This window comes from Ptychodera flava, chromosome 16 (assembly GCF_041260155.1).
Source record: "Ptychodera flava strain L36383 chromosome 16, AS_Pfla_20210202, whole genome shotgun sequence".
Classification (NCBI taxonomy): domain Eukaryota; kingdom Metazoa; phylum Hemichordata; class Enteropneusta; family Ptychoderidae; genus Ptychodera; species Ptychodera flava.
The window spans coordinates 35765408-35785390 of NC_091943.1; the positions used below are offsets into that span (position 1 = coordinate 35765408).

General features: G+C 36.5%; 1 protein-coding gene across 1 annotated transcript; it reads left to right on the forward strand.

Annotated features, from left to right (window-relative positions):
- The first annotated feature begins 387 nt into the window (after positions 1 to 387).
- On the forward strand, positions 388 to 19251 carry LOC139114702 (1,4-alpha-glucan-branching enzyme-like). Its single transcript, XM_070676571.1, has 13 exons — positions 388 to 645; positions 5083 to 5252; positions 6089 to 6204; positions 7024 to 7291; positions 7951 to 8041; positions 8535 to 8744; positions 8848 to 9091; positions 9467 to 9565; positions 9957 to 10239; positions 12866 to 13050; positions 13802 to 13932; positions 15704 to 15821; positions 16489 to 19251. Exons 1-13 carry the CDS (start codon positions 530 to 532, stop codon positions 16534 to 16536), a joined length of 2079 nt encoding a protein of 692 aa, XP_070532672.1. The 5' UTR covers positions 388 to 529; the 3' UTR covers positions 16537 to 19251.
- The last annotated feature ends 732 nt before the right edge of the window (positions 19252 to 19983 follow it).

Sequence of the window (19983 nt, forward strand, 5' to 3'; positions counted from 1 at the left end):
ATATCGTGAAATGCGGCAGTATAAGGTTTTGTATACAGCCAGGATTCCTTATAAGGTCTGTGACAAAGATTAAAGTCAAAACAATGAAATCACATGGTTTGACCGAAAGTATGACGAACTGATTTAAAGAGGCACCAAGCATGGCCCGGGAAGCATGGTAACTTTTATTTTGAAAGAATGTATCATGGAGATAGAAGAATATTCCCTGGTAATCAGTAAGTCTATATTCCTTTTTGTTATAATCTCTAGCGGTTTAAGTTTTGCTAAAAACACGTCCTGAAACACTCTTCGGTATGCAGTATAGAAGATTACGGAATCCGATCAATAATAAACCCCCGAGTGGAAAATAGCAGCAAAATTGGACGTTGGTGGCGCCTTCTCAAACTGTATCACTAGGAATTTGTCCTGAATCTGAACCTGTACGTGTCTTTCTTGACCGTCAGGCAAGAGAGGAGTGATTGATGATTTCAATAAGCGGAGCCAGCTGATGAACAGGTAGAACTGGTATTGCTGGACCAAAGTCACGACAATGGAAGCAGTACAGGGATGGTTTGTCAACCCCAACACAGTTAATGTACCGGAGTTGGACAGACTACTGGAGTTAGATCCGTACCTGAGACCACACGAAAATGAAATCAAACGGAGGTAATGCAATCGCATGCACCTACTACATTGGTCATCACCGTGCTTACGTGCATGTCAAAGTGTTCACAGCGTATTACGTAACACGTCTGGGATTTTGTTACACTGTGCTGCGATGAGGGAACGTTCCAGTATTGGAATATCAATGTACAGAATTAGAACTCGGAAGCACATTGCTATTTGATATTGATGGTCGCTCATGGTTTGGTACCCGGCGGACGGCGTGGGTCACAAGGGGCTGTACGCCGCGTGTCAGGATCATATTCAAAATTTGACACAAACATTTCTAAAATTAAGACAGCTTTCCATGGGGCCTCTGTCTAGTACTCCATTCCAAACTCAAATTGGTTACTAATGCTTAATTAATGCGAAATGCTATGTTCACAGAACTTTTCTGTTGCCCGGCCAACCAAGATTGACTGTACTCTTTCTGCAACCTTATGATTTAATTTACACTCATGCCACATTATAAGGTCTCCATCACAGGCCTTGTTTTATGCTGGGATTACAGACCTTTTTTGCAGACCCAGGGTCACAGCTGCTTACAATACATCGATGTTAAAAGCTTAATGCATGCTCAGCCTTACAGTCATGACACGTGCCCTCTGCAGTCTCCTCTGTGCACACTGGTGTGCTTAGGATAACAGTTGCACATCTGTCTGCAACTGCACACCACCACTGCAGCACATATAATAGCACACACACACATACACACACACTACATGTATATATATATATAGAGAGAGAGAGAGAGAGAGAGAGAGAGAGAGAGAGAGAGAGAGAGAGAGACTGTGATATGTGTATATAAATATCTATCTATCTATCTCTCTCTCTCTCTCTCTCTCTCTCTCTCTCTCTCTCTCTCTCTATATATATATATATATACACACACACACACACACCCCTCCATGGTGAAACCCACAGGGAGTCCTTTAATGATCCCACCAATACCACTATTGCTTTAGACACAGTCACTCTGTGTGGTGGTGGTGGGATTGTGCTACAATAGGTATAGTCCCTCTACCTCCTGTATGGTGATGGAGGGACTATGCTATAACAATAAAGCACACCCAACGACGGTACACCGCAAGATTTTAACCAGTTCACGACTTATATGCATGAGCAATAGCGAGTGCATATATGAAGTAATCTGGTCAAAATCGAATGGTATACCCTTGATAGGTGTGATTTATTGCTATTATACCATAACAGTACATTGAAAGTCTGGCACAGAATGTCAGAAAAGGATTTTTGCTCTTGACAAAAGCTCATGTGTTGTGCCAACTGTGGTGTATTGCAAATATACCACAGTTCTTTTCACATCTCGACCAATCAGATCGCTGTATTTGCATCATCAATATACATGTACTTGTATGATATAATAGACACCGTCCCTCTCTGTGGTGATTGAGGGACTGCGCTATAATTAATAGACACAGTGGAGAGACTGTGCCGTAGAGTACAGTTTTCACTACAAGAAGGGGTCTAGCGCAAAGAAGTAATTCACTTATATAAAGTAAATTTAAGGTGGAGCTGCATATCGCGGTTCCCAGACACTTCGCACCAAAACCACTTCGCACCATACCATCTCATCCCATGCCATTTCGCACCAAAAGCACTTCGCACCAATACAACCTCGTACCAAAACCACTTCGCCCCGAAAGTCACGTTGCCCCACACCATTTCATCCCAAAACAATGCCATTTTGCCCAAAACTTACCGCCAACCGGTAAAGCTGAAAATAACCAACCACTACCATTGAAGTTTCATCACCTTTCTATCATCCCAGGACTGAAATCTTGAAATTTTACACATTTCGAGAAAATGACATCGTGCAATTCCGCGCACGGCACCTGAGTTGTAGCACTGAGTTGTTTGCGTGTTCATTCTTTTCTAATTCTACCGTTTATGGTTTCGCGTAACAATAAATTGTTCATGGTAGCCAAAATGTCCTGACATATTCATGGTTCCAAGTTGCAGGTAAAAACAACGTTATGATACGTCGTGACATCGTTGTTTTAGGACGAGTTGACGGTACTATACTTTGGGCAAAGTGGTTTTAGTACGAGGTGGTACTTGGGGCGAAGTGGCGTAGGACGAGGTAGTACTTGGGACGAGGTGGTTTTGGTGCGAAATGGTTTTGGGACGAAGTTGTGTGGGGCAAACTGGTTTTGGTGCGAAGTGTCCGGACTCCCATATTGCTAACAGTTTTTTTTAAAGCAGTATTTCTCATCAAAGATGACAAGGAAACCCCTACGTACTACATATTTTCAAAAAGCAGACTCAAAAAAATTTAGGATGGTAGAAGTACTTTACTAGAAGATGAAGTGGGTGTATATTTGGGATAAAAAACTTCCATTTTGCTATTAAAGATCAAAATTAATTTAAGTTGAAAACTTGACGCTATTTTTTAAAATGTAATATTTTTCTTGAAAGAAGAGTATATGAAAAAAAAATCATTATTTTATTTTGCATTATCTATCCTCATTCTAAAATGGCAGGAGTCGAAAGACTGACACTCAAAAAAGTGACTAAAATCATAATTAGCAAAATAAAATGCTTCTTAGTCCCCACGGACACCGTCCGGGGGGACTTATAGGTTTGGTCGTGTCCGTGCGTGTGTGCGTGCGTGCGTGCGTCCATCCGTGCGTCTGTCCGTCCGTTCACGCAGATATCTCAGAGATGCCCTAAGCGATTTCATTCAAACTTGGTACAAGGATTACTTCATATGTCATACAGATGCACGTCGATTTGCTTTGTGATACGATCCAATATGGCTGCCAGGCGGCCATTTTATTACGATTTTTTTCATTGATTTTATTCAAAGTTGGTACAAGGACATTGACCAATGTCATAGCTATGCACATCAATTTTTTTTGTGATATGATCCAATATGGCCGCCGTGCGGCCATTTTGTTACGATTTTTTCATGTACAGAGCCATAACTCAGGCATATCTCAACCAATTTTATTCAAAGTTGGTACAAGGACATCAACCTACGTGTGTATGTCATACACATGCACATTGACTTGTTTTGTGATACGATCCAATATGGCCGCCGTGTGGCCATTTTGTTATGATTTTTTCATGTACAAAGCCATAACTCAGGCATATCTCAACCAATTTTATTCAAAGTTGGTACAAGGACATCAACCTACATGTGTATGTCATACACATGCACATTGACTTGTTTTGTGATACGATCCAATATGGCCGCCGTGTGGCCATTTTATTACGTTTTTTCATGTCCAGAACCATAACTCAGACATATATCAAGCAAATTTATTCAAAGTTGGTACAAGGAGATTGACCAATATCATACATATGCATGTAAATTTGTTTTGTGATACGATCCAATATGGCTGCTGTGCGGCCATTTTGTTATGATTTTTTCATGTACAAAGCCATAACTCAGGCATATTTCAACCAAATTTAATCAAAGTTGGTACAAGGACATTGACCTCCCGTATGTCATACATATGCACATTGATTTGTTTTGTGATTCGATCCATTATGGCCACCATGTGGCCATTTTATTACGATTTTTTCATGTCCTGAACTACAACTCAGACATGTATCAAGCGAATTTATTCAAAAGTATTTTTATCACAGACCTAATGAAGAGGACTCTATCCTCTCTGAGGACCTGTAATCAAAGCACCCATTAACAAGTGGGGGCTGTGTCATCAACGATGACTTGTTATTCAAAACGTAAGAACTAGTCATTTTGGTATGTAGCATTTAAAGAACATAATGTGAAAATTTCAGAAAATTTGACCCAGCCAGAGTGGAGTTAAATTCTTTGGAAATCTTAAAATTAGGAGAAAAAAGAAGCCAGGAATTTGGGTGATTTGCATACATTTGCATAAATTAACACTTCTTTATCATGCAACTTACGACAGCTAAACAAACTAAAAGGTGAATCCAACCAATATTTTAATCTAGGGTTAACAAATTAATTAATATTGAATGATTATTTGTAAAACATTGATTTTTGAGCAAAATACGATGTGTTTGGTGCAGCGCCCTCTTAAGTTGGTAACCACAATACCTGCAACCAACATTACGACTCAGACCTGGAAGGCAATTTAAAATTTTATCATATCACAGTAGGGCTCCATTACCTTTTACTTTTGATGTATACTCCAGTAATTTTCCTGCTGTTACTAAAAAATTAGGTTTCTCATTCCATTCTGAAATAATGCTGAACTGCTGCATGCTCAACTTATCAACCGAGCTTGTATGGATCAGTGCTTTTGTCAAAGCTAGCAACAGTAAATTTTACTGGGTTTTACTGGATGTGTAATGTCCAATTTTATTGTTGGTTACTGAGGTGTGGTTCAGATGACAATTCATTTGTAAACAATAACATTACCCGTACAGATTGCACATTGAGTTTGCATAGCTAACACTCTGTGTAATTTTTTGTCATTGCTGTAGATATGGTTGCTTTGAGGAGATCCTCAAGAAGATAACAGAAAGTGAAGGTGGTTTGGATACATTTACCAAGAGCTATGAGCACTACGGTATCCATGCAAAAGCTGATGGTAGTGTGTTTTGTAAAGAATGGGCTCCAGCGGCTGAAGCTGTGTATTTGAAGGGGCCATTCAGTAAGTTACTGTGTCATATGTTAGCAAATTATTATAGGCATTACCGGGTACCCTAAGGTGATAAAAGATTTCATAATGCCGTAACATTAGTTTGCTGAATTACGGTAAAATATTTTTGAACGACATGTACAGGTAACATGTTTGCTTGGTTTTTGTACTTTGTAGTTTTTTGGTCAATGAAAATATTCTGGAATGAAATGAGTTTGGCTGTTGCATTATCCTGTGATATTCATGGGATTTTTCTGATGGAGAGGCTGAAAATTACATTTTGGTTTCAAGTCATTTTGCTAGAGTGACCCTTGCTGCCACAATCCAATAACCTAAATATTATGACCCTTAGACAAAGGTCAACATGATATATTGGCACCCACTGAATAAGTACCGTATGTAAACGCCTAAATCAACTTCTTTAATAGTTCCTATGAACAAAGTCCAAAATCTGGTTTACAGGTTCAGTCACATCCAAATATCAGTGTTTCCATTTGTGCATGTGAGTGTATGCATTTGTCCAGGACTGTGTTTTTGGTATTCTTGAAACTAAGTTTCTGTCAGACTAACAATAGACTATCATCTATACACAATAGAATATCATCTATACACAATAGAATATCATCTTTACACATTGATACAATGCATCTATTTTAAGACATTTCCTAAACTCACTTCTGTAGACTTTTCAAGAGACTCTCAACAAACATGTTGATACAATCTGTTTCTCACCTGTACTTGTATTAGGTTGGTACTGACTAACTAAACGCCTTTATATTTTTACATGATCAAAGTAAACTGAAACAAGACACTTCAACATTTTCAACAATTACTTTTATCAATATCAGATAATTGGGACCACAGAAAGCATCCATTTGAGAAGAAAGAGTTTGGAAATTGGGAATTATTAATTCCACCAAATCCTGATGGTTCCTATCCAATTGAACACAATACAGTTGTCAAGGTTTGTTGACTATTCCAGTGTATTGACTTTGTACGAAATGGGTCAGAAAATCTGCATGTCCTTAGTCTACATGTGTTTGAGAAAATTTGCAACAGCAATACCTGTCAAGGTCAAGTGTTATTAACAAACTGAATGTAAAGCTCAAGCACTGACCCTTTTTGGGAAAGGAGCATATTTTTGACATGGTTGATATATTATTCAATTGATCTTCTGAGTATATCTAAACCATGCTTAACAGGTCGTTTTTGCTGTCAGATTTCCGATTTTTGGAAACAATTTGCTTTCAGATTAATTTCATCAGAAATATGCCTCTTCAATGTCATATACAGTAGTTGAGAGATTAGATTGATATTTGTATGAATACTTCTGTGCATTTATCATTAATAAATGCAAAACTACTACCTAGAACTTGAAGAGCACTTATGTCATGCCCTTTACAATTTGTTGCATAGGTGATCAATAAGATGACATTGCTGAAAGTCTGATGATGCTCTGTATGATCGTGCACGGAGTTACAGCAAAACACAAATAGGCAAAATCTAGTTGTAATTGTCACTTTACAATTTTTAATTTTTCTGTAATTATTTTGTTTTTTAATGGCAAAAATGTCATTTGATTTACTCCATTAGTGAATGTCATTGAAGATAATTACTGGGTCATAATGACATGATATATTAACTTTTTTGGCTGGTTTTGATCTCATCGTTCCTCATATATTTGTTGTAAATGGTGTAACAGGCAGTGCTATCCTACTTCACTGATGATGACATATACTTTTTCACCCTACTATTATTTACATTGTCTTTTATTCAATTACAGCTGGTAATAAGGACCAAAAGTGGGGAAGAAGTTGACAGAATATCACCATGGGCCCCCTATGCTGTCCAAAATAAAACATCCAATTTATACGAGTCACATTTTTGGAATCCGCCTGAGAATCATAAGCATGTCTTTCAGCATGAAAAGCCAGATGTCAACGGCAGTTTACGAATCTACGAGTGTCATGTAGGAATATCTTCATGGGAGGGGAAAGTTGCAAGTTATACCCATTTCAAAGACAATGTTCTTCCTAGAATTAAGAAACAAGGTACAGCCATCTCATGATGTAATATTGTGAGTGAGACAGTGTTTAGTGAAATCAGTTGTATGAATTTGTATGAATTTCAATATTTACCGGTACATGTATGTGTCCTTTCCTATTTCTGATAGACTTCCAAAGTATAACTCCCTTATCGTTATCTGATAAAACGTGTTGGAAGTGTTAAAACTTTGCAATTAGATTTTATATGTGAAGTGTTTTTCCAAAGATGTGCAACCAACAACTTATTGAGCTTATACTTTTGTCTGCATCGGTATCTATATAATTGCTTGTGTGCAGTTTGTGTGTATATACACATGAAATATACAACTTTCTGCATGGACGTACTTGTATACAGCATCTATGTTAGAGAGAGACACATTGTGCATGTGTGCATACATGTACATGTACAGTGTTGTCCATTTCTGACAATCTAAAGTATGACATGACAGAACACCTAGTCACCTCTGCATCCATCATTTAGGAAATGTTTGTCCATGTCTAACATGATGAAAATTCCAACCAGTATGAATTACTTATTGGTGAAGTGCAAGGATGTTATTATGAATTTTCTCAAGACGTTCCCATTGCAGAGAGCGCCCTCAAGTGACGGATCTTTCAGTCTATCCCATTGCTGTCCAAACTGATACACTCCTTTCAACTTCCAGGTTATAACTGTATACAGTTAATGGCTATAATGGAGCATGCTTTTTATGCCAGTTTTGGTTACCAGGTTACCAGTTTCTTTGCTGCATCCAGGTGAGTAATTGATGTCATCATTGCCACCACACGTTTCTTACTTCACTTCTAAGTAAATATATTGTAAATACATTATATTAGGTACAGGTGTTATGGTCACCTGATGATGTACATTTTGTTGTTTACAACACAGAGTTAAAGTCATCATAGCAAAGATAAGTGAAAATTATCTGATTTTCTGTAGAAATATTTTCAGAGTTTTACACTTATCTCAGTTAATCATTATTGCAGCCTTGTTATTGACAGCAATTTTTACAGTGTGACATCTAGTTTCGAACAGTACATGAAGGGGTAAAAACTGAAAATAAACACACACGTTCTAAATAGAAAGTCAGTTGAAAATGGATTTTTCTAATTTTGTTTTCTGAGGCTGAGGTATGGAAAGACATTAATGATAAAAGAAATTTGATGAGACTAATGCTTCAATTCAATATCATTTATAATTTATATAAACAGTGTAAACCTGATCATGATCCTTCCATGACTTTTGCAGTCGGTATGGCACTCCAGATGAACTGAAGGCATTGGTTGATGAAGCTCACAGACTCGGCATTGCAGTGCTCCTTGATGTCGTTCACAGTCATGCTTGTAAGAATGTCTTGGATGGACTAAATCAGTTTGATGGATCTATGGTGCATTACTTCCATGATGGTCACCGTGGAAACCATGACCTCTGGGATAGCCGTCTTTTCAATTACAACAAGTTAGTATCTTTATTACATGGACAAATTTGCAGCCTTCAGATATATTTGAATGTTGAAAAAACTTGAAGACACATTTACCCAAAAAATTTTTCTTTGTTTCAGCTGGGAAACACTTCGTTTCTTGCTTTCCAATTTACGGTGGTGGATGGAAGAGTACAGATTTGATGGTTTCCGTTTTGATGGCGTGACATCAATGTTGTACCATCATCATGGTTTAGGTGTTGGTTTTAGTGGAGACTATTCTGAATACTTCGGCCTAGCAACAGATACAGAATCGTTCGCGTATCTGATGTTATCAAACTACATGTTGCATCACTTCTATCCTAAGTGTATCACCATAGCAGAGGTAAGGCCTGTAATATTTGTTATGTTGAAAGAGGTTCTCTTGTCAAAGTACACAAAAGTAAGGGACTGTTATTGAGCAACTGAGAAACATGGTTTCATTATTTAAAAATTGCATAGTCCTCCAAATCTTCCAATAAAAGGAGAACACCGGAATGGAAAGGAATGAAATAAATGTGTAGCAATCCTGTGTAATTTGGATTGAGTGCAGTGTATGTTAGATGTATGTCAACACTGTATGAGAATGATATACCAGATTTTTATAGTGTTCATCAAGCACTTCTTGTGAGTTTTTGTGGTTTTCATGGTATGTCTGCAATTTCTATTTACCATGATCACTCCACTGTGATTTTAGCAAGTGTATCAATTTTACCTACAGGATGTATCAGGAATGCCTGCACTATGTCGTCCTGTACAAGAGGGCGGGGGTGGTTTTGACTTCAGACTGGGTATGGCAATCCCTGATAAATGGATCCAGGTAAAGTAATTCAAAATCAATGTTCATCAGCATCATTTTGTCAATTTTGTATAGATTGGAAAAGCAGTTATTTTTGAGACTGTTGAAATGTGCTTAGATTGGTAAACAAAGTATACATTCAATCTCATCTGCTCTTGAAACAGGTGAAATACTTTATATCGGCGTCGGTGGTGCTGTCAAAACTCATGCCGTCTTGAAATAAATGTGGTTTTCATACAAACAAAAATGTAAAAATGAAATATAAATTTTTAATGTCACAAGAATGTGTACAAGCCCCCCTTGACCAGGCTGTCTCTGTGCATGCCTTAAAAAGAACAAGATATGCTATAGAGGGTTTGGATTCAGATTCATGTCAAATGGTCAAATGAATCTATGATATTCTTTTCAACAGATTCTGAAGGAATACAAGGATGATGAGTGGAATATTGGAAACATTGTACACACCTTGACAAATCGTCGCCACGGTGAAAAGACAGTAGCGTATGCAGAATCACATGATCAGGCTCTAGTTGGCGATAAAACATTGGCGTTTTGGTTAATGGACAAAGAAATGTATTCTCACATGTCAAAGTTATCACCCCAGAGCATTATCATAGACAGAGGTATCGCCCTGCATAAAATGATTCGTCTCATAACTCATGCATTGGGTGGTGAGGCATGGTTAAATTTTATAGGTAAGTATTCTGTTGTCACCAGGACCACTATGTTAGTAATGCCATCAGTTCTACACGCTTGTTTGGTCATCATAACTTTTTTGTGAGCCAGTTCTTCATTTCCATGCCACAATACTGACACAAAGAGAACAGCTGTTCATAACAATATTTTAAAGCAGTCATTACTGTAATGCATAATTTATATAAGTATTCTGGTCCATTGCATGGGCAAAGGGGAAAGCCACTAATCCAAGCAAAAAAGTAGTCCTCCTACATGGAACCTATTAATCTGTTTACTTTCAGAATAACAGGGCATTACTAATTTTCTGATTTTTAGGAAGGATTTAACTGAGCAGTTTTTACCTTCTCGTGTCTATTTATAGACAGAGAAGGTATTAGAGTTGAAAACCAATGTGCTGCTGTCAAGAACTTCCGTCTGTCAAGACTTCCGTCTGTCAAGATCCGTTGACGTCATGCCATTGTGATGGGTCATATCATAAACTGGTGGGGGTGTTCATGGCTCAGGTTGAGGTGTGGGAGAACGATTTTGAGCTATGACAAAAATCAAAAGGGACTTAGCGGCATAGCCACAGTGTTAAGCCTTTCTCCAAGGGTTTCTTAGTTGACTACAATCTATTACAGACTACTGAGCTGACGTTAGGGGTACTCACTTTGTGTTGCTCACTCTGTGAGCGCCAGTGTTTGGTACTGAGTTGCGTGGATATCCCCTCATGGCCTCACGTGATCTGGGCCTGTTGCATAATCTGCAGAGATGATCATATGCCTCCGAGTCTGAAAACTGTCATTGTGTAAGCCTGTAGGCATTTTCCTTGCATTTTTTCTCATTTAATTTTGCAAAATATCGGCGAGTACCTCAATATTTCAAGATAACCTTTCTTCCCAATCATTTCCTGGAGTTCCAGAGTCATATGAACGAAAATGAGTGAAAGTTTTAGACAGGAAAATCGGACGTCGGCCATGTTCAATGTTTACAGTACAATCAGAAGTTTACGTGGAGGAATTAACCAACAAACACTGTTCATGATGCCCGCCCTCTAGAGGCAGACCCTGCTATTAGAAAAGGATCAATGCTGTTGTGTGGATTTTGCTGAACATGGCTGATATTTCGCCCTATATATTTGGTATCAAGCAAAGGCATATTTTGATGTAAAGTCAAAATTACTACATCGCTGACAATATATTTTACTGTTTCTGCATGAACTTTTCTTTTTAAATTATAGTATATTAGTACTTCAAACAGATTAACAGTTATCGTCATGTCAACCCATAATTTTACATCACAAAGACTGTAATTCTGCCAATTTTTTTTGTTTTTCAGTCATTTTATAAATTTTGCACTGCACAAGATGATTGAACAAATTGCAATGTTTGAATTTGTAAACTCAAAGAATAAAAATCCTTTGGTCACAAATTAAATTATTTTTTGAAAAGAAATTTACTCTTAAACACTTTTAGCATATATTCTTTACACGGTCATGTATTTCAAGGAAAATATGCCTATTAAAAACAGTAATTTCTTCACTTTCAATTTTTTTCAATACTATGACAATTATCAGCCATGAGGTTATACAAACACAAGACCAGATAAGCGTTTTCATCATTTCCACAGGACTCTTTGGAAAATCCATTAAAAACAGTTAAAAGTGACTTGAAATGATCACTTGGTATACATTTAATTTACAGATGCCAGGTTGTGTATTTCACATGCACTCAGGTCAGTAAGGAAGTGCGTCATTACTATTTGGACTGTTAATTCTTATTTCTGAATTGTTTAACTTTTTTTCACATTGAACTATCTTTAGGCAGTTTATACTGTAGCTTAGAATTTTTTTGATTGATGTATTTAATCATCTTTGGGTTCTTTGGGTCCATATCCCACCTCATGCCCCTACATCATCAACTATTTACCAACAACTCCATGCCAACAACCAATTACCTGACCTGGCCACACATTAGAGAAGGTACAGCGTCATTGACGGTAATTTTTATTGTTGACGTCTGTGCTAGGTGAATATTGTGGGTACATGTATCAAATGCCCTGAGTTCAAATTTACTGAATCAACTCAGTAGATCTACTCTGAGCGTGTCTCCTTGACTGATCTTGTAGATGCCATTTATCGTCATTCTGTAGACTTATCAGCTATGCTCATCTCCTGTAGAGTTGTACATACTGGTATCTAATACATCATTTGACATGTGCAAATGTATGACTATAGATCTACATGTATGCATGTGTTAGCTCAATTGTCTAATTTATTGTGTACAAATACAGAACACTGCTGCACCGTCTCCCAGTAAATGTAGTTATAATAACATACACTGAAAGTTGATTGGTTAGAAACATTTATTCTATGAAGCAAAATATTTCTGTGCAGTTGTAATAGTTCACTGTATAAGAGAACTGAAGCATTATTTCTTTAAGTGACGTGCAAAAGTTGTGCATGTCAGTCAAGAAATCTCTCTTTGGTGAACCCAAACGGCACATAGCTTTGACAATTTCTCTCAATAATTTCTCCCCATTATAGATGAGATATGGTGTGTGGTCAAAAGAATCTGTTAAACAAGTTAATGTTTTTCCTTTACTCATCGTAGAATACCAGTACATTCTTTGTTTGTTTTCTTGCAGGCAATGAATTTGGCCATCCAGAATGGTTAGACTTTCCTCGTCCAGGCAATGGTAACAGTTTCCATTATGCTCGGAGACAGTGGAATATTTTAGATGATGACCTACTCAAATACAAGTATTTGAACAATTTTGATAGATCTATGAATACACTTGAGGAGCAGTATGGATGGCTAGCTAGCCCACAGGTAAGTAACTCAACTGATACTATTATCCAATTGATGAAATATTTAAATAAAAAAAATTACACCTTGGACTGTTGCTCAATTGTAGTCTAAGTTCAAACATTGCATTAAACTTAATTGACGCTTGATTCTATTGAACTCTGTATTTCAGATAAATTTAATTGATTACAGTTATATCATGATTAACGGTGTTTAAAATTTCTTAAGGAAGTTTCAAAAATGAATTTAATCTTCCCATGGTAATTGAGAAACAAAAACACTTCTAAATGGAAAATTTTCAGGTCTGTTTTCAAATTTGATGATGGTTTTATTTGTATGTTGTCTGTCAACATAACCGACACAACAGTACGGACAGCTTAAGATATACAGGTCTGTTTTTATGTCTACACGACTATGATTTTGTGAATTTCACCACCTTCTGCTAGCCCCAATAGATATTTCTGATAATATAAAAACACTAGATGTGATAATAGTGGCTAACAAGCAACTTAGGGACTTCTTGCATTCACAAAAGCACGGAAATTTCACATTTATTGTAGCTGTAGAAAATGTTAAATCCAGGTACAACAATACGACAATGTTACTCAGAGAGAATTCATTTTGCTCCAGGTTTTCTCTTTACTATTTAATGAGAAATGAGAATTTCAAATGAGCAGAATTTAAATGTGATCTCTGCAAGATATACTATTTTACGTGATGTTTCAATATTCCATCTACTAACATCTTAATATTTCTTTTCAATATACTTTTGTAGGCATACATCAGTACAAAACATCAAGGGGATAAAACCATCGTTTTTGAACGGGCCGGACTGGTGTTTGTATTTAACTTCCATCCAACTCAAAGTTTTACAGACTATCGCATTGGTGTTGATGTCCCTGGAAAGTATCCTTTTATTAGCTCTACATAAGATATTACATAATCAATATACAGCATCTTCAAAATTGAAAGATTTTTGACAATGGTGTCATCAATCAGTCAATTACATCCAACGCTGGATGCAGTAACCTCAACAAATAAGTTTCACCCATGACTATGTATTTTGATGAATACAAGGGTTATTTGAACAAGTGCACAGGAAGGGTTTATACCTACATGTACGAGAGTGTGTTGAAGTAAAGATCTGTCAAATTGTATTAGTGTACATGGGCAAGGGATGCAGGTACTGTATGTAATGGTATCAAAAACGCTATCAGCCCCAGGTAGTGAAAAACGCGATCTGTGTATGGTCAAAGTTGCCAAAAATGTGCAACATTTGATATGAGACTGGTCCCAGATTGCACCTTTGATATTCTGGAAACGGTTGTTCCGTGATTCAAACAACTGTCAATCATTTATTGGCCCTGTCACACCTTGACAATTTAGCCAGCATATGCAAACTTTTGGAAAAATTTGGAAAATACGCTGAGCGTACGATGAATATGTTATGGGTAAGTTTTGTATAAGTTAAGAGCAAGCTGAAGCACTCTAGTACTTTGTGCATGCACAAAATGTTTCGACATATGCCAGCGTATGGCTCATAGGTCCCGCACATGAGGGCAATAAGTTGTAGGTAGGTTATATATGCGCTCGTTGAGAAACATGTTCACACAGTTACTTGTAAGTTGAAATGCGTCGAGATACATGATTGTATTGTCTAGCGTACCCAAACGTATTTTTAACGTATAAGTACATTATGAATACGCTATGTATACTTCTATATTGAAAAATACATCGTTAGCCAGTGTTTTAGAGAAATTTTGATATGTCGGCATGCACTGGCTAAATCGTCAACGTGTGACAGGGCCCTTAGTGACGCACAGAGGTGTGAACTGCTCAAAGATTTGCTGTGTATATGAGAACAAATATGATATTAACAAACCATGTGTGTATGTAGATGTATATCAATGTACAACGAGTGAAAACTTTGTATTATCATAGACCATTTTAGCAATTTTTTGTTCACGTAGTTCGTATGTCCACCTTGATATGAAGAGTTAATGAACTGTCAATGGTAATTCGTACTTTGTTAATTTCTGGTTTTGTGTAATGTTGTTATTAGTTTCTTAATTTTAGAAGATCATTACCACAATATGCGACGCCAATTATGTAGTAATAGTGACTTTGGTAATCTGCTCGGACCTATACACCAATGACAGCCAGTGCAGACAAACCATTCTGATGATGTACTTTGACATGACCTCAGGACTTGTGCTAAATCCATCTAGGTAGCTGTATTTTTACTATAAAAAAGTTGAAATTTTTCTTCTCTTTTGAATATTGCCATGGCATAACGGAAATGAATCGGGGAAACAAAGGCTGTAGCAAAAGGTTATGGCTGTACCTGAGCGCCATCGTGATTTGAAGGCAAACAGATAACACAGATAATGCTATGAATGAGAGCAACACTCTCATTATGCAGATTCATGTCGGAAACACACCCGCCCAAATGTTAATTGCAAACCCTGGCCTTTTCGAGCGGGGATTTAAGTAATATTGAATTACAGTACTGGCTTTGTTGAAATAAGTATTTAATGAAGTATTATGCAAAATTTATAATGTCAATTGAAGTGTTGATGTTTTCTTCCTACACATGTTTCTATCAAATAACATGCATTATTTGTCTTAGTAACATTACTTCAACACAAAAGTTGTATTTCCTTACATTTTACACAAGATATAAAATTGTACTAGACAGTGATGCTGAGGAGTTTGGAGGGCATAAGCTCATAGACCATGGAACTGACTTCTTTACATACAACGAACCTTGGAATAACAGGGGTAATTCATTAATGGTGAGTTTACACTGACCTTTACAGGCCCTGTGGATTCTGCAAGCATACAAATTTATTGGACGCTGTTTTTTTAGATCCTTTTTGTATCTCAAGACATCTTTTGAATGTGCAGTGACAAACAATCATATCAGTAATCTATTTTAGATAGACACTCCTGTTTCACCTATGTCATTGCAAATGTACCACAAACTTTCAGAACCATTTTCAATACTGGCTTCATGCCTGACAAAGCAAAGGTAAGCTCTCCCAGCATGCAATGATGATGCTTTAACAAGGCAACATGTGACTAACATCACAAAGGGACATGGATATTTCTGCTGCGTTTTGTAATGAGATGCTTTCATAGTAAAGAACTTTGGTTCACAGTTTTTTGTCTAATGATGATACAAACCGAACCAGCAGTACAGTTTTATTTTAGATACAAGCACTTTTTTGTGAACCTTTAATTATTGTAACAATCAGTCTTTGTTTTACCAAAACAGGGTAAATCACCAGATTGTAGCAAGTTGTGGCAGTGATGGAAGGCTTTGTAGAGTTTTGCCACTGGGTGGAGTTTGGACAAAGTCCTAATCAGTCAATGATGCTCTCTTATATATCTGTTGTCATTCAGATTTGTATAAGTTTGTACAAATTCAAGATTAACTGTCTGCTGTTTTTACTTCCACAGGTGTATATACCCAGTAGAGTAGCAATTGTCCTGGCCAAAATGGACTGAAAAGAAATATCCAAGATTTTCCTCGCATCTGAAACAGTGCTGTTTTCCATACTTAATGGTCGCATTTGACTGAACTGATATTTCAAGTTCCAAGTTTTCATTTTGCATCAAGGACCAAATGAGAATTCTTGCATGGTGGTCCAAAAAGCAGTATATAACTTTTGTGATTTCCTAGGGCTGTATGCCGTGTTTTGGGCTATGAGATGAGTATTTGCTGAAAACCTCACACTCTCCATTTTACATACCTAAGCTTTCCTGTAGTCATAAAGCACCATAGGAAAAGATGAAATGTAGGTATAGTCTTTCATGATTTCTAAAATACATATGTGACTCATCAGGCTTCAATAAAATTACAGGCAACCCACTTGCCAAATGTTTAATTTCATTGCTCTTTGAAATACTGGCTGAACAAAGAAAAACAGAAATATCTTTTATCCTTCCACATCATTTCCACATTTTGTTGATACTTTTTTCCGTGTGTGCTTCATATTTTATGAGAAAAAATACATTTTATGAATTATTAGCCAACTATTTCCATTGTTACTGGAATTTCATTTGAGTATGAAGAGCAAACTGCTTGGATAAGTGAATGCATGCATTATACTTTGCCCTCATAATCATAGATATTGGTGAGTCAAAATGGTTGAAAATAGTGAGCTAAGAACCTAGGAAAAACACAAATTAATTCTATTTTTCTGTTTAGATATTTGCAAATAGTATTGAATAACGTAAAACGCCTACTTGATACTAAATTCAATACTTTTTGCACAGGTATTTTAATAAAATGAGTTTTTCAGCTAACTTGTGAATGTAATTTAGGGTCTAGAGAGGAAAAGTCACCTACTATTCCTTTGTACTATAAGAAAATAGATTTTCAGGCCTTGATTTTTTTACATAAAGTCACTGGAGGAAAGAACTACCTCTTTGCAATGACTATGTAAGAACATAGGTAATTATAGCTAAAATTGTATGTACTTGGTAGTTAGATGGCATACTTTCATGTACTTCATGGCAAAAACAATCAGGAGCTTTCAAACATGTTTGAGAAGTAATAATTTCCAGGATGTCCAAAATTTCTTCTGAGATGGGGAAAACCTGGCTATTATGGTTGAATATTTCAGTGTCCTAGTACAAGATCAAGTAATGACTATTTAAACATGAACCTCATTATTCTTACTTTGACAAAATTATTCCATTATAGAACCAGTTGCATTCCCATATTAGATCTTCCGAGAGTGCATCTCTTTTTGAATCAAAAGTGAATTTGTGTTATCAGCAGAAATTAAAACTCATTTCAATTCCACCAACACTTGTACATGGATAACAACATGTTTCTGTCATAGTCGCCATCTAACATAAGTTTGCTCCTAACATATTAGTAGCTGCCACTGTGATATATCTTCTCTGTCTCTTTTATTATGTGGATGTTAGACAATCAATTTTCTGTTTGACGTTGTCCTTTGACATGTTATATGTGTGTTTTGCATATTTTATTGTCCTGTTGAATGTATGGTGGGACACTGATAGAGGTGTTTGACACCTGTTTGTCTCTACCATTCACTGACTGCTTTAGTAGATTAGCTATTCTGTCATTCAACTGTTGTCCTAGGAGTTTTATTTTTACAATATAGTTGTTTTTTTATTTTTTTCTTCTCTCTTTCCTAATATCCAAGTGAAATCCATGAATGCCAGTGAGGAAGTATAATAAATAAATACAATTTAAAAAAGATTGTTGAAGAACCAAACAAGACGATTATACATCAGAAAATAATGGTTTTAAATTCACATTGAATTGCCAATATTTGGGACATTTGTATTTTGCAATGTTAAGAATATAGAATCGTTCAGTATGGCCATAAGGTTTTAGGTTTAAACTGTTTGTAATGGTATGAGGCACATTGTAAACAAACAATATGTGGTGCTAAAGACAACTTCTAAATTTTAAGAATTGTCATTTCTTCCTTAGACCAAGAGAGACTGTAGCAGCTTCCAAGATCCCTGAACAGACAAATTTAGCAATGTTAGCATTACAGGTCTGTGAATTAACCATTATGCATTTTAACCTAACAGTGTTGCAGAACTGTTGTATTTTTGCTCAAAGTTTCTGTGAATGTTGCACACTGACTGTCATCAGTGTTTTCAGTGACGTATTCCAATGACCAAATATGTTTTTGCATTTGCCTTCTGAATTTTTGTATTCATGTACATTTACTTTTCACAAGGACACTAGTACCATGACTGTACACAAATGCATGTCAACTACCAGTGTACATTCAATGGGTGTCCAGTGTTAATTAATTTTGGTAGTTCTGGTTTAGGAATTAAGGTCTCTCATCCAATATGAAAGGTGAGGAATCAGATTTTAATCATTGAGATTTTATTTTTTGTAAAATTACAAATGAAAGTAGCAGTCCATCAGAATATTGAAGTGTGCAATACAGTATTGCGGAGTACTTGCCATAATGTCAACATTGATCATACTCAATAGATTGCTGTTAGTGGATCAACAATGATGTGTGCTAAGGCAAGTGATTTCTTAAATGTCAGATTCTGAATATATTGAAGAAATAAATTACTGTAGAGCTTTATTTGTTGAAAATTAGATGTAATTTATTGTGCTAAAAGGATCTATGCATACATGTATATCTTTTGCTGGTGGAAAAAAAGGATGCATGCTAGTTAATTGATGACAATAAAAAATTATATGAAGGGTAATTTGTGTATCCTGTCATTTGTTGTTGTAATGTACATTTGTATTCTTGAGCATACAATAATTACAAGTTGTTGTAAAGGGTTTATATGCTCAGCACTCACAAAATTTTGGCTAGAGTACAGTACCTTTGTTTACTGAATCACACACATATCAAATATTGAGGGTAAAGTGTCCACTTCTGCCCTCAAAAGTAGCCCCTCCCAAATCACTGATTGGCATGGACGCAGGATGCATACCTGTTTGATTGGGAAACAAGCCTCTGGTTATGACGTACGTGTAATCAGAATGAGATTCTTGTAAACAGCATAAAACATTTAACTTGTTCATATTTTTGAATATCAATTCATTATATTCAAAATTTGCCGTGTTTCCTGCTGAGAAATGTTGAGTTTCCTGATATAACACTATCATGTTTCTGCTATGCATTTTTTGGCACTCAATAAATAACATAAGTAAATTACAGCGCTTACAGAACACATCAGCTCTTCTCATCACCAGGACAAAGAAGTTTGACAGCATTACACAAGCACTCTACTGTCTTCACTGGTTACCCATTCCACAGATAATTGAATTCAAACTAGTTATCACTGTCTTTAAAGCACTACATAATCTGGCTCCGGCTTACATATTAACACTTTTAGAACAGTACGACCCCACCCGTAACCTACGCTCCAATCACAGTTATTACTTCAAGAACATAGAGTTAAAACATCATATGGGAGACCTGCCTTCAT